Source organism: Eucyclogobius newberryi, unplaced genomic scaffold (assembly GCF_026437365.1).
Source record: "Eucyclogobius newberryi isolate DKJ021-1_F unplaced genomic scaffold, fEucNew1.0.hap1 SCAF_17, whole genome shotgun sequence".
Lineage (NCBI taxonomy): Eukaryota > Metazoa > Chordata > Actinopteri > Gobiiformes > Gobiidae > Eucyclogobius > Eucyclogobius newberryi.
Window position 1 is genome coordinate 5,828,923 of NW_027315801.1, and position 16,125 is coordinate 5,845,047.

Sequence of the window (16,125 nt, forward strand, 5' to 3'; positions counted from 1 at the left end):
ACCCCCCCGTTCACAGCAGCGTCATAAGACCACCGGCGTGTTAACCCTTAATCTCCATTGTTTGGTGTGGGTAATCCGTGATCTCGGACCGCGGATCTGACCTGAATCCCGCGGGCGTTTCTTCTCCTCTCGCACTAAAACCCTCCTCGACTCGACCACTAACTCCGAAGAATTTTAAACCCCGCCCGTGTCCTCGTAGTGCTGCACTTTCATTGGTATTTTAAGCGAAGAGCGATGCGGTCTTAGAAGTCAGCTGCTCTAAATTCCTCTGAGGCCGGGATTCAGCGTCAGGCAGCAAAGAAGCTTAAAGAAAGAAAGTTATTTGGCTAAAGTTGAATTATAATACCTCCTCCAGACAAGTATGAGTCATAGAAACATATATTTTCAGGTAAAGAATAGAATGACAAAACCTGTCTGGAATTGTAATAGTTTCATTAGAAGAAAGGAAGGATAAACAGATGCAGCTTTATGGAAAATATGTATGTTTTATTTGTTTATAATGGAAATCTTATACTTGCGTGACCAGATGTTCACTTTATGGTTGTGAAAATGCTGTATAAATTACATGTAAACTTAATTACCTACAGCAGCGGTTCTCAAACCTTTAGCACAAAGTACCACAAAACCCTTCTAAACCAGGACTAAAACAAGATCAAAAGTAGGATTAAGTCTGGACTAAACCGAGATTTAACTAGTGGGATTTAATTACTGAAACAAGGACAATAAATAGTGACTAAACCTCGATTAAACCAGGTCTAAAAACATGTCTAGAACAAGACTCAACCCAGGTCTAAACTAGTCCCAGTTCTTTGAAACTGGGACTTTAAAATAGCAGTGAACCCGGTCTTTATCAGGACTAAACTGGGCCTGAGTCATTTAAATCATGAATAAACCAACATTATGCTGAAACTAGAAAGAAACCAGGACTGAACGCGTCTAAATCAGACTCAAACCAGATCTAAACCAGGACTAAAGTAGCTCCAAATCAAGATAAAACAAGTTCTACTGTTTTATCTTGTTCAAACAATGTCAAAACCAGGACTAAAAGTAAGTCTAAATTAGGTCTAAACCAGTGGTGCTCAGAAGTGGCAGTCTCGGTCTTAAGTGGGTTTAAACCAGGAATAAAACCAAGTTAAACCGTGTCGACACAAAAATGTAACTTGGGCTCAGACAGGACTTAAGCCAGTTCTAAACCAGGTCTAAATACGTCTCCAGAAGAAGCCTGTGTATCACCAGCCGTACTTGCACCCCGGTCTGAGAACCACTGCCTTTGCGCTTCATTCAAACTTCTTAAACGACCTTCTCCATCCTCAGAACGCTTATCCGGGCCAGTCGGGAGAACCAGCGGTTGGAGTGCGTGTTATTGTGGGACGCCGTTTGCACAAAGTCGAACTTCTGATACAGGGCGACCGCCGCCGTTTGAGACGAGCTGACGTCCAGCGCCACGCGGCCGTACCCGCGCTCTTTACAAAAGTCCATCACGTTTTGCATCATCTCAGACCCCAAACATTTACGCCGCCACGGAAACGCCACGGCCAGGAGCATCAGTTCGCCGTAACTCCCCGCGTCTTGGCCGAACTCGCTCTCCTCGCCGATGACGCCGCCGTTCCAGTCGTCGAATCGCTCCCCGTCGCCCTCGGCCCGCTTGCCGATCACCGCCGCGATGCCCACCAACTTCTGCTGCCCCTTGACCTCCGTTTCCGCCACCCAGAACGCGGCGTCGGGATTGTCGAGGTAGCTCGCCTGAACGTCGGCCATGTCCGCGGTCGCCCTCTGCTGGGCGTAGCACTCATAGATCTCGTGGCAGCAGTAGTAAAGCAGCCCCGCCCACGCGCTCCCGAAGAGCAGGGCCTGGAAGTAGGAGCTGCCGCCCAGGACGTAGCCGGCCATGGAGATGCTCAGAGCGATGCCGATGTGGTCCGGGTGGCTCAGGGCCTTGAAGAAAGCCGGGTACACATGCTCCATGATCCCGTCGCGGAAAAGTGTGGTGGCCGCGCTCTGGTCGGACGGAGCGTACCTCCTGATGGAGAATGGGACTGAAACGAGACAAAGAAGTTCAGAGACGAGTTTCAGATCACAGCAGCTAAGTGGGCGATTTAGAAGTTTAGGTTGAGCCATTTGACTACGAGGGAGATTTGTTTGCTACAATGATTAACTAGATCTCTCAGACCGCGGATTACATCCCCTGAGGGCACTTTTGTGTTTTTTTACAGAAAGACTACTCACTTGTTTCTTATGTGAACATTGCTTTAACTCCAAAATTAGCATTAGCATCAGCATCAAGCAACACAAAGCGTGACTTTTTGGAGGTGTTACCAGAGTACGAGATGCCATTTGTCGTTTGGTGGAATATTAAAGACAAAGCGACAACATTTCAGTGCAATAAAAACATACATTTTTATTTTTGCAGTGGAGCTTGGTCTGAATTTAAAAATCCAAACAGGAGTTTAGTCATATAAGAAATACAATCATAATTATCATTCTGAACTTTATGTGCATTTAAAGTTGGGATTTGTAGTTAGGGTAAGGGTTAGTTAGTATATTAATATATTTAATGCGCCCCCTAAAGGTCGGACGACTCATTGAACTAAAATGCCAGTACTATAAATATGTATAGAAATTTGCTAAAAATGTTATCACAGAATAGCACATTTTTTAGGTTTATAATTCACTTCCTGTTTGTAATCGATGACATCACACTAGGAAATTACCCAGCAAACACTGGGCAAAAACTCATCTCATGTCACAATTCATTTAATTTGACAAATAAAAATATATGAGAGCGACTTTATTTAGTTGAATTCATGTTTAGAGTCAAAAAGTTTCTTTGTGTAAATTCTTCAGCAATTTTTCAGCATTTTCTCCACAAATACCTGCTCGATTGGTGTAAAACTATCATTTATATGTACAACAAGTATAAACACACCAAATAAAGTCAAAATTTGAAAATCGTACAAACCTGTCATAGGCACTTTAAACTCATTCATAACCCCAAGTGCTTCTTTTACATATTTATACTTGTTGCACCAAACGCCGGGTCTGAACGGGGCCTAAGGCTAATCTGTTTGCTGCAATCACAAATTCCTTTTTGATTTCACAACGGGCTTAACACAATCATGCAACGCTCACAAAAAAAGACTAAAATCTAAAAAGAAAATAAAACGCCAACAACACCAACACCAACAACACCAACAACATCATCAACAACACAAACACCAACAACACCAACAACATCATCAACAACACCAACACCAACAACACCAACAACATCATCAACAACACCAACACCAACAACACCAACAACATCATCAACAACACCAACAACAACATCCATTTCATTCATTTTGTCCCTGTAATACTGAAAAATGGCTTTAAAGTTTGACCGACAGGAGGTGGAAAAACACAATTAAAATGATTCTGGTATTTTAAACTCTTGTCGCTTTTGTCATTTGCACAATAAAGCTCAGTTTTAAAGTTGCGAATGAGAAAATGGAAGTTAACGAGCCGACAAAGAAGATAGAAGTGACCAGAAAAGAGTAAATGATCGTGTTATTGGCACTCCGTCCTGCCACGAGTAGTTATTATTCATAATCAGGCCCAGTACGTCGAAAGATCTGCAGAAAAGAGAATGAAACTCACAGTTGTTTTTGGGTGCCATGGCGATCCGGTCGTGGTCTGTGCTCGATGTGGTGGACTTAACGCTGCGGCGAGCTCTCGACTTAAGCCACGTGCGGGAGGATAATGAGCCCTGCGCCGGGTGTGCTGCAGCGCCGGGTGCACGGGTGTGCTGCAGCGCCGGGTGCACGGGTGTGCTGCTGCGCCGGGTGTGCTGCTGCGCCGCGCGTGCTGCAGCGCCGGGCGTGCTGCTGCGCCGGGCGTGCTGCAGCGCCGGGCGTGCTGCAGCGCCGGGCGTGCTGCAGCGCCGGGCGTGCTGCAGCGCCGGGCGTGCTGCTGCGCCGGGCGTGCTGCTGCGCCGGGCGTGCTGCAGCGCCGGGCAGCACGGGTGTGCTGCAGCACGGGTGTGCTGCAGCACGGGTGTGCTGCAGCACGGGTGTGCTGCTGCGCTGGGCGTGCTGCAGCTGCTGCGCCGGGCGTGCTGCAGCGCCCAGCGCTGCTTTGGCCCTGTAGTTCCTACTGCTTTGGCCCTGTAGTTCCTCCTACTTTGGCTCTATAGTTCCTCCTGCTTTGGCCCTGTAGTTCCTTCTGCTTTGGCCCTGTAGTTCCTTCTGCTTTGGTCTGTAGTTCCTCCTGCATTGGCCCTATAGTTCCTGCTGATCTTAATGAAAGGCCTTATTTGGATGAGCTGGACGTGTTGTCGCCGTGGCAATCGTGCTGCGCTTAAGCACAAAGCGAGTGGTTCTAGAGTCTTAATTTCCTCTCGATCGATCACCAGAGCAAAGAAGAGGATTCACTCTGCGCTGAAAACACATCCAGGATTTATGAAGTCAGAAGTGTGAGTGGAAAGTCAGATTTAAAGTACTCGCAAATTCTCTTTGTGTGCGGCAAAATCAAATGGAATAAAAGGAGATGTTCCTCAGCGTCGAGGAGCACGAGCTCCAAGTGAAGGCAACGCCAGCGCGGGTACCAACGGGAACCATACAACGACAAGTATTGTGATGTCCAGCAGGAACCATACTACGGCAAGTATCGTGATATCCAATAGGAACCATACTACGGCAAGTATCGTGATATCCAATAGGAACCATACTACGGCAAGTATCGTGATATCCAACGGGTACAATATCGTTATTTCTGCTTGACCCTGATCCAATAATTGAAACAATGTGCGGATAAAGTAAAATATAAAGAATGTGCTCCAAACACCAAACATGTTTAGAACAATCATTGAAAAACAATATCATTTTAAATATCAACATTTGTGCATATTTTTTTTTATATTTTGGTATCGATCTGGCTTATAATTAGTCCTGGTTTAGTCCTTGCTTCTCTTCCTTACTTTAGATATACTGTAGTTCAGTCCCAGTTCAGGCCTGGTTTAGTGACAATAGGCGGTTCTCCAGGTTTAGTCCTTGTTTATTGCATAGTTTTGTCCTAGTTCAGACCTGGTTTAGTTTATTATTAGTACATTTTTAGTCTAGCCCAGGCTTGGTTTGCTGTTTTACTGTTTTAGTCTGAGTTTAGACCTAGTAGTCCTGGTTTAGTCCGTGTTTAGCCCTAGTAGTCCTGGTTTAGTCCGTGTTTAGACCTAGTAGTCCTGGTTTAGTCCGTGTTTAGACCTAGTAGTCCTGGTTTAGCCTGTGTTTAGCCCTAGTAGTCCTGATTTTGTCCATGTTTAGCCCTAGTAGTCCTGGTTTAGCCTGTGTTTAGTCCTAGTGGTCCTGGTTTAGCCTGTGTTTAGCCCTAGTAGTCCTGGTTTAGCTTGTGTTTAGCCCTAGTAGTCCTGGTTTTGTCAATGTTTAGCCCTAGTAGTCCTGGTTTAGCCTGTGTTTAGCCCTAGTAGTCTTGGTTTAGCCTGTGTTTAGCCCTAGTTGTCCTAGTTTAGTCCGTGTTTGGACCTAGAATTGTACATACTGTAGTTTTGACCTCATTCAGCCCTTTTTGAATCCTCACACACACTTTACATTCATACAAAATGGGTGAAGTGTCACGGCGCTCTAACCCCTGAGCCACCGAGCGTTTTCTGAGATACAAACAGTTCTGCGGCGGTCGTGTCCTTCAGCGTCAGGTACAATCATTCCACTTCGCTCCGACGTGATCCGATTACATGGACCGCGGAGAGGCTCCTGTTTAAGTCACCGACTCCGCCTCATGAATCTGCGAAGCCCAGGGCCAGAAACCCACAAAACAAGTCACGAATGAAGAGAAGAAGTCAGCGTCAGCGGCGAGGGCCAGAAACCCACGAAACATGTCATGAATGAAGAGAAGAAGTCTGCGTCAGCGGCGAGCGCCAGAAACCCACAAAACAAGTCACGAATGAAGAGAAGAAGTCAGCGTCAGCGGCGAGTGCCAGAAACCCACGAAACATGTCATGAATGAAGAGAAGAAGTCTGCGTCAGCGGCGAGCGCCAGAAACCCACAAAACAAGTCACGAATGAAGAGAAGAAGTCAGCGGCGAGGGCCAGAAACCCACGAAAACAAGTCACGAATGAAGAGAAGAAGTCAGCGTCAGCAGCGAGTGCCAGAAACCCACGAAACATGTCATGAATGAAGAGAAGAAGTCTGCGTCAGCGGCGAGCGCCAGAAACCCACAAAACAAGTCACGAATGAAGAGAAGAAGTCAGCGGCGAGGGCCAGAAACCCACGAAAACAAGTCACGAATGAAGAGAAGAAGTCAGCGTCAGCGGCGAGCGCCAGAAACCCACAAAACATGTCATGAATTAAGAGAAGTCAGCGGCGAGGGCCAAAAACCCACAAAACATGTCATGAATTAAGAGAAGTCAGCGGCGAGGGCCAAAAACCCACGAAACATGTCACAAGCCTGTGTTTAGCCCTAGTAGTCCTGGTTTAGCCTGTGTTTAGCCCTAGTAGTCCTGGTTTAGTCCGTGTTTAGCCCTAGTAGTCCTGGTTTAGTCCGTGTTTAGCCCTAGTAGTCCTGGTTTAGTCCGTGTTTAGCCCTAGTAGTCCTGGTTTAGTCCGTGTTTAGCCCTAGTAGTCCTGGTTTAGTCCGTGTTTGGACCTAGAATTGTACATACTGTAGTTTTGACCTTATTCAGCCCTTTTTGAATCCTCACACGAGGGCCAGAAACCCACAAAACAAGTCACGAATTAAGAGAAGAAGTCAGCGGCGAGGGCCAGAAATGGTAAAAGGGCATATCCTGATCCAACATTGATTCTGCACAACTTGCTAATTATTATATAAAATAAATACCATGTCTGCATATGTTATTTCATATATACGTGGAATAAAAAGTTACATTCACATTATTAACACATTTCCTTTCATTGATTGATCAGTTTAGTTTTTGTCACTTGGACCCCTCATAGATCGGTATTTGCTGAGTCTGTTTTATTTGTTTGACTGCGTTATTACATTTCCTGTCATGTCGTCTGGGTTGCATCCGTCACATGTTTGATCCATCACCGCGGCGACGGTGACGCCTCTGGATCTCACACGGACACGGATTAATCACCCGAAGTGTCAAACTCTGGGTCTTAAACGGCGCCGCGGAGCTTCAGGCGTTTTAAAGGATCGAAGGGAAGCAGATGTCACGATGGCGTGTCATAGAAACAACAAAAGTAAATAAACAGTGACACGTACATCACACACCGGGATTTCTCCTCCGTTTGGTTTTGACTATTTCAGATATTTAAACGCATGAGTTAGTGTCACTAAAAAGCTGCAAAAAAGAGGTTTTAGAACTTAAAATAGTAGTAGTATCACTTTCCATCAGTCGGCTGTCTTTCCCTCGTCCGGGCTGGTGTTAGGACTCCACCTACAGGCAGCAGAGGGAATTGCCATGGGGAAAACAAAAGAGCTTTTTCTTGTTCTTCTTCTTCTTCTTCTGCTTCTTCAAAACGAGCGCGAACGAAGCTCAAAGCGACTCCGAGTGCGTTTTTGACGAGGGAACAATGTTAGAGCGAGAGTAATTTACAATAGTTTGAAATACAAATGCCAACGTGGCCAGAACATAGCCAGATTACTGTTTTTTTTTTCGGACTATAAGTCGCATCTTTTTCATAGTTTTGTCCAGTGTGCGACTTATACTCCAGTGCGGCTTATATAAGTTTTTATCACTCTATTATGCATATTTTGGCTGGTGCAACTTATATATGTTTTTTTCTTCTCTATTACCGTATTTTCTATAAGTCACACCTTTTTCGTAGTTTTGGCCGGGGTGCGATTTATACTTATATACTTATACTCCGAAGCGACTTATATGTGATATTATTTGTTATTTTCACACTTGCAACCGCATTTCATACTCCAGTCCAACTTATATATGTTTTTTTCTTCTCTATTATGCACTTTTTGGCTGGTGCAACTTATACTCCAGTGCGACTTATAGTCCGGATAATACGGTATTAAAAAATTCACAGACAGTGTCGCCTATGGTTGTTTAACGTGAAACACCAACGCTGTCCTCGAGTTCTTTAACAAGCCTAAATGAAGCAAAAACGACAGCGTTCACCGGACTTAACAGGCGTCGGTTGAGCCGAGCGGCAAACGAGGCTAAACCGCAAACATTACACTTAACCGGGCCTTCCCCTTCGACACGCCGCCATCCCAGACTCAGACGGAGCAATGCGGTGCTTTGCATTCGGAGAGGCAGGTCTTACTTAAGGTTGATTACCGACGTGGGGAAGGGAAACGCAGAGCAAAACAAGTCGTGATGTGGAAAGTTTGGATCTTAAAGGAGCCGTGCGCCGTTTTAAATACACAGATATGACAGCGCTTTCCAAAGTTAGATTAAGAGTTGACCTACACTGCATTCTTGTGGCTTTTAAACCTTTGGTGACCTCAGGATACGAAACGCAAAACACAGAGCGAGACCGGCAAAACACAGAGCGAGACCGGCAAAACACAGAGCGAGACCAACAAAACACAGAGCGAGACCGGGAAAACACAGAGCGAGACCAACAAAACACAGAGCGAGACCGGGAAAACACAGAGCGAGACCGGCAAAACACAGAGCGAGACCAACAAAACACAGAGCGAGACCGGCAAAACACAGAGCGAGACCAACATAATACAGAGCGAGACCGAGAAAACACAGAGCGAGACCAACAAAACACAGAGCGAGACCGGGAAAACACAGAGCGAGACCAACAAAACACAGAGCGAGACCGGGAAAACACAGAGCGAGACCAACAAAACACAGAGCGAGACCGGCAAAACACAGAGCGAGACCGGCAAAACACAGAGCGAGACCAACAAAACACAGAGCGAGACCGGGAAAACACAGAGCGAGACCAACAAAACACAGAGCGAGACCAACAAAACACAGAGCGAGACCAACAAAACACAGAGCGAGACCGGCAAAACACAGAGCGAGACCAACAAAACACAGAGCGAGACCAACAAAACACAGAGCGAGACCGGCAAAACACAGAGCGAGACCGGCAAAACACAGAGCGAGACCAACAAAACACAGAGCGAGACCGGGAAAACACAGAGCGAGACCAACAAAACACAGAGCGAGACCGGCAAAACACAGAGCGAGACCAACAAAACACAGAGCGAGACCAACAAAACACAGAGCGAGACCGGCAAAACACAGAGCGAGACCAACAAAACACAGAGCGAGACCGGCAAAACACAGAGCGAGACCAACAAAACACAGAGCGAGACCGGGAAAACACAGAGCGAGACCAACAAAACACAGAGCGAGACCGGCAAAACACAGAGCGAGACCGGCAAAACACAGAGCGAGACCAACAAAACACAGAGCGAGACCGGGAAAACACAGAGCGAGACCAACAAAACACAGAGCGAGACCAACAAAACACAGAGCGAGACCAACAAAACACAGAGCGAGACCGGCAAAACACAGAGCGAGACCGGGAAAACACAGAGCGAGACCGGCAAAACACAGAGCGAGACCAACAAAACACAGAGCGAGACCAACAAAACACAGAGCGAGACCAACAAAACACAGAGTGAGACCGGGAAAACACAGAGCGAGACCAACAAAACACAGAGCGAGACCGGGAAAACACAGAGCGAGACCAACAAAACACAGAGCGAGACCGGGAAAACACAGAGCGAGACCGGGAAAACACACAAATTTAGCGTCACGACACATCAAACCCAAAATAGTAGGTGAAAAAGTAGATGAATTATATTTACATGAGACGCGTCAAATCTGAAAGAGTCAAACTGATTTATTTTCTAAAACAGTCTCCAGACGACTACGATTGAATCTTTCTCTATAAACCTGGGAATATTCAAACGGAGTATTTTCTGAGGTTTTGAGAAGACAAGCTCGGAAACACAAGCGTGAAAGAAGCAAACAAACAAACAAACAAACAAACAGTTTACAATTAAGATGGCCATAAAGCAAACTTCATACGCAGGAAACCAAGAAAATACAAACCAGGGACAAAACTGCGGTTGATTCAAAGCACGTTGTTAGTTCAAATTGAAAAAATACAATCATGGAATAACTGCTACAGCGACAAACGACCTTTGAACCCAGGTCTCAATAAAGCAGCTCTCTGAAAGCCTTGACCTCGACGCGCTCGTGCTCCTGACGCAGCTTTAAGTCCTGCGTTTTCAGACCTCACAAAGGGATGCGCACTTTGAGTTATTCATTTTCCTTTTATTGACAAAATCTGAAATACAAACATCCTCCAGCGAGAGAGAAAAGTGCTTTTAATGAGCTGGATAACGAGCTCTGACAGGTTTGAATGTTTAAAGCCGGAAAAAGTGCTTTTTAAACTTCAAAAAGAGGAAGTTTGAAACCGACTGGTTCGCGTCGCTGGTTTTCACACTAGCCACGTTCCAACCGGCTCTGGACCCTCTAACCCTTTGGGAAGGTTCTTCTGCTCCGGACTGAAGATCTGTGTGAGGAACAATGACACACTGAAGATCTGTGTGAGGAACAATGACACACTGAAGATCTGTGTGAGGAACAATGACACACTGAAGATCTGTGTGAGGAACAATGACACACTGAAGCTTTGTGTGAGGAACAATGACACACTGAAGATCTGTGTGAGGAACAATGACACACTGAAGATCTGTGTGAGGAACAATGACACACTGAAGATCTGTGTGAGGAACAATGACACACTGAAGATCTGTGTGAGGAACAATGACACACTGAAGATCTGTGTGAGGAACAATGACACACTGAAGCTTTGTGTGAGGAACAATGACACACTGAAGATCTGTGTGAGGAACAATGACACACTGAAGATCTGTGTGAGGAACAATGACACACTGAAGATCTGTGTGAGGAACAATGACACACTGAAGATCTGTGTGAGGAACAACGACACACTGAAGATCTGTGTGAGGAACAATGACACACTGAAGATCTATGTGAAGAACAATGACACACTGAAGATCTATGTGAAGAACAATGACACACTGAAGATCTGTGTGAGGAACAATGACACACTGAAGATCTGTGTGAGGAACAATGACACACTGAAGCTTTGTGTGAGGAACAATGACACACTGAAGATCTGTGTGAGGAACAATGACACACTGAAGATCTGTGTCAGGAACAATGACACACTGAAGCTTTGTGTGAGGAACAATGACACACTGAAGATCTGTGTGAGGAACAATGACACACTGAAGATCTGTGTGAGGAACAATGACACACTGAAGCTTTGTGTGAGGAACAATGACACACTGAAGATCTGTGTGAGGAACAACGACACACTGAAGATCTGTGTGAGGAACAATGACACACTGAAGATCTGTGTGAGGAACAATGACACACTGAAGATCTGTGTGAGGAACAATGACACACTGAAGATCTGTGTGAGGAACAATGACACACTGAAGATCTGTGTGAGGAACAATGACACACTGAAGATCTGTGTGAGGAACAATGACACACTGAAGCTTTGTGTGAGGAACAATGACACACTGAAGCTTTGTGTGAGGAACAATGACACACTGAAGCTTTGTGTGAGGAACAATGACACACTGAAGATCTGTGTGAGGAACAATGACACACTGAAGATCTGTGTGAGGAACAATGACACACTGAAGATCTGTGTGAGGAACAATGACACACTGAAGCTTTGTGTGAGGAACAATGACACACTGAAGATCTGTGTGAGGAACAATGACACACTGAAGCTTTGTGTGAGGAACAATGACACACTGAAGATCTGTGTGAGGAACAATGACACACTGAAGATCTGTGTCAGGAACAATGACACACTGAAGATCTGTGTCAGGAACAATGACACACTGAAGATCTGTGTGAGGAACAATGACACACTGAAGATCTGTGTGAGGAACAATGACACACTGAAGCTTTGTGTGAGGAACAATGACACACTGGAGGTAAATACATCTATTAATGTCATAGAAGCTTTTTGGATCTACAATATGGACTTTTTTTTGACAAACTGTGATTTTTTAATCATACAGTCGATCTAACAATTCACAAAAAGATGTTTAATAATACGTTTTTGAACCTAGCATAAACAGGGACCTACTTTTTCTGCATGTCTCACACTTCCTGGCGCCTCGACACTGCAAACAGATGATGCTAACGTGCGCTAGCTTAGCTTTTCCAAGCGCGTTGGCCAAACGTACAACTTTCAATCATATGAAATACGGCGTTTTATCACAGGATCGACTCGATGTTTGGCGATGGATAAATATACAAATATACCATTTCCTCTTTATCTTCTGTCCTCTATATTTGTCATTGATAACGTGTTTTAAAAGTATAAAAGCAGCAGTTTGATGCCACACGAGACTCTGGCGGTTCGACTTGTGTAAGATAAACACAATTACGGGAGGCCGAAATGCTCTTCTCGTGTTGGGGCCCTTGGAGTGTCGGCTCCGGGTCCTTGAAAAAACACACTTACAGCGGCAGAATTTCAATCGAGGACTCCGACTTTAAAAGCACCAAAACTACAAGGCGTTCGAGGTCGTCGTGGCAGGGAAGGAGAAGTCGGTGATACATTTTGTAAAAGGCCATCGAGCAGTCACAATATACTGCTTTATATAATGTTACTTTTTTAATTTGTGTATTTATTATGTTTTATTCAATTTATTTTTTAAACATAAAACAACAAAAAATGACATAAAACAAACTGACCTATGTAAACAAAGTAATACAAAAATAATAATAATACAAATAAAATAGAGAAAAAATTAATAATGATCGAAGAAATAAATAAACAAATTAAAATAGATTAAAAAAATTATAATAAAGAGAAAAAGAAGAAAAATAATAATGATAATACAAATACAATAAGATACAAAAATATTAATAATTGAAGGAAATAAATAATACTATAAATACAAATAGATACAAAAAATACTAATAATATATATATATATATATATATTGACAAATAAAATTATATGAAAGCGACTTTATTTTGTTGAATTAATGTTTAGAGAGTCAAAAAAGTTCTTTCTTTTGTGTAAATTCTGCATAAACTTTGACTGGAATGAGTCCCTGGTGTGATGTCACTTCCTGTCATTTTCTGTTTAGTCCTGGTTTAGTCCTGGTTTAGTCCTGGTTTAGTCCTTGTATAGCCCTTGTTTTGCTGAGAACAGACAGATAAAAGCCTCACATTGCCACATAAATAATACCAGAGTTATATTTCTTGGACCTTTATGGAGCAGCAGCATCACAGAGAGGGAGAGGAAGAAGCTGGACAAAGCTCCATCCTGGGCTGTGCTCTGGACTCGGTGCAGGAGGTGGGGGACAGGAGGGTCCTGGCTAGATTCACATCTATGCTTGACCATGAGTGTCACCCCCTGCAGGACACTCTGTCCACTGCAGGACACTCTGTCCGCTCTGGAGAGCAGCTTCAGTGAGAGACTGATCCACCCTCGCTGTGTGAAGGAGAGGTTTCGTAGGTCATTCCTTCCTGCTGCTGTCAGACTTTATAACAAACACTGCTAGTCCTGTTAACATGTGCAATACTGACATACCCATGTGCAATACTGTCATAATCATGTGCAATACTGTCATAATCATGTGCAATACTGCCTTTACCCATGTGCAATACTGACATAATCAGATGCAATACTGACATAATGTCAATCATATTGGTGCAATATTCTCTGTCCATATAACAGCTGTACATAAGAGTGTTACTATTGTTATTAGGAGTTTTTCTATTAGGAGTAATTTTCAAAAGTTTTCTATAAGTTATCTGTTCTTTTACTTCTGTACCTATTTTGTGTTGCAACACTGCAATTTCCCCATTGTGAGACAAATAAAGGCTTATCTTATCTTTTTAAATATCCACTGTACAATCATAAAAGAGCGATGGCGTCACCTGGAATGTTCCGCATTAGGGCATTAAACTCCTCGCAGATCCTCAATTACAGGTGAAGACGCAGAGAAATACAGAACACGTTACACTTCTTGAACTCCATTAGGCGCCTCGTTGTTCGGCCGTCTGTGATGAATGGACTTCATTTCAGAAAGTCCCAAAAAAACGCCCGAAAACGAGGAAAAACAAAGGTCGCGCTCGGACACATAACTTCCACTTCCACGTGTTTATTTACTTCCACTTTTGTCAATCGTGCAAAGTTTTCCTGTCGGATTGTGCGGCGCGATCACCTGCTTGACCCGAATCGCTCTGAAATATTTCTTTTAGGAGATTGTGATGGTGAAATAAAAATGAGTTTATTGATAGAGACTGATGCAAGGACGACGCAACGGCAGAAACGAGTCATTTCCAGCTTTAGTGTCAAATATAGGAGACGATTATGTGTCTGACTATATCATACTGTTTACAGTCGATTAAACATTTGTGCATAAAAAGCCATTAATGAGGACTGAAACCACCCGTAAGTGCAGTTATGTTTGTGTTTGATATTAAATGAGTGTGGAGAGGAATTACAGCTGGAAAAACTGTTCATTTTTGACCAGTTTTTACTCTTGTTCTGACCCTGGGAAAGACGTGTGATGTAAAAAAAGAGTTTCAACTGAAGTTTATTCACAAAGTTCATTTAAAAACAACTGCACATACGAACACAAACTGTATTAATCTGGACAAATTGAGACGTTTCGGTCCCAAATTAGGGCTGTGTCATATCATAACTGTCATAATTATCAACTAAATATCTATTAAATATCCTTAAACAAGTTAGTACAAATATTATAGATGGCATCAGCACCATGGACAGTCGCCCGGATACTGAGCTCCAGATACTGGTCTCGGTCAGGGCCTTGTTAGATCTGACTGGTGGTGAATGTTTCGCGTTGATAAGATAAGATAAGATATTCCTTTATTGTCCCACATGGGGAAATTTCATTGGTGCAACGCAGGTAGATACAGAGGTAGATACAGAAGAACAGATCACTTATAGGAAGTCTGAAAAACACTGTCAGTAGAAGATCTCCTATAAATAAATAAAAACTCCCATAGACAAATGAATAAATAAATACATAAATACCATTGCAAATCACTAAATCCACTGAATTCTTGATTCATTTGATTGATGGGGGAAACATCCACAAGTTTCACTCATTTAAATTGCTTCAAATAAATGTTTCGAATTAAAACTATTGAAAATCCTCTAGAAATAGTGTTAATATGTAACAAGTATCGTGTGCGTTTGACTTACCGTATTTTCCTGATTATAAGTAGCACCTTTTTTCATAGTTTTGACCAGGGTGCGACTTATACTTCAGAGCGTCTTATCCTTATTTTCACACTGACAACCACAAGAGGGCGCTCTAGGCTCTAAGCGACGCAGAAGAAGAATCTGCACTTCCTCTTCCTCTGGAGTTTGTGGAGTTGTTTAGAAGTGACACAGAGGAAGAAGAATTCAGTGGATTTAGTGATTTGGGGTAAAACTGATGCTTTGGTAAACTTGTTAGCATGTTCTTTATGCTATAGTTATCTGAATAACTGTTCATATGTTACGTTAACATACCAGACACTTACCACAGTTCTGTCTGTGCCTCATGTAGCTGAAGGTGTTAGCGTTAGCATACGTACACCTGTTCACCATGTTCTCTCATCTGTTATATTTTAAACTGCAGTTCAAAATGAAATGTCTGTTCTTGGTCTTGGATTTTATCAAATAAATGTCCCCCAAAAAATGCGACTTATACTCCAGTGCGACTTATACTCCGGAAAATAGGGTAAGTGATTTTGGCAGCACTATTTGCACTCGATGTTCAGTATCTTTCCACTCCTGCTCAAACATGACAATTGGAATAGTTTAAAAGTAAAGAGCTTTGAATAACAACGTTTGTCAAAGAATAAATACAAAAATACAGTAAAAATTCAAAACAATTGCATTAAACTGACTCTATTTTAATTGTATGAGTTTTCATTCAGCACACTTTACAAACATTAGATTAATATTCCCATATTTATTACATGTGATTTACGAAACATGATTTTCTCTGCAAAAACACATCAACAATGAGCCTTATTGTCATGTAATATCATGCATTTCGCCTCTCAGTGCATTCTGGGCCGCTCTAATTACTGCCATTCAGCACACTGTTTACTGGCAACAGGACAATCACCTCTTGGCACGAGTCAAAG

At 43.3% G+C, this 16,125-nt stretch overlaps 1 protein-coding gene and 1 long non-coding RNA gene across 2 annotated transcripts in view; both read right to left on the bottom strand.

Moving 5' to 3' along the window:
• Positions 1-16,125, bottom strand: part of LOC140362691 (uncharacterized) — a 573,302-nt gene that overhangs the window by 141,372 nt on the left and 415,805 nt on the right. The window lies entirely within an intron of this gene.
• On the bottom strand, positions 1,163-3,690 carry LOC140362686 (probable N-acetyltransferase camello). The gene is made up of 2 exons (XM_072448838.1): positions 3,640-3,690; positions 1,163-2,036 (listed from the first exon to the last, which is right to left on the bottom strand). The coding sequence occupies exons 1-2, from the start codon at positions 3,656-3,658 to the stop codon at positions 1,291-1,293; spliced, it is 765 nt and encodes a 254-aa protein (XP_072304939.1). The 5' UTR covers positions 3,659-3,690; the 3' UTR covers positions 1,163-1,290.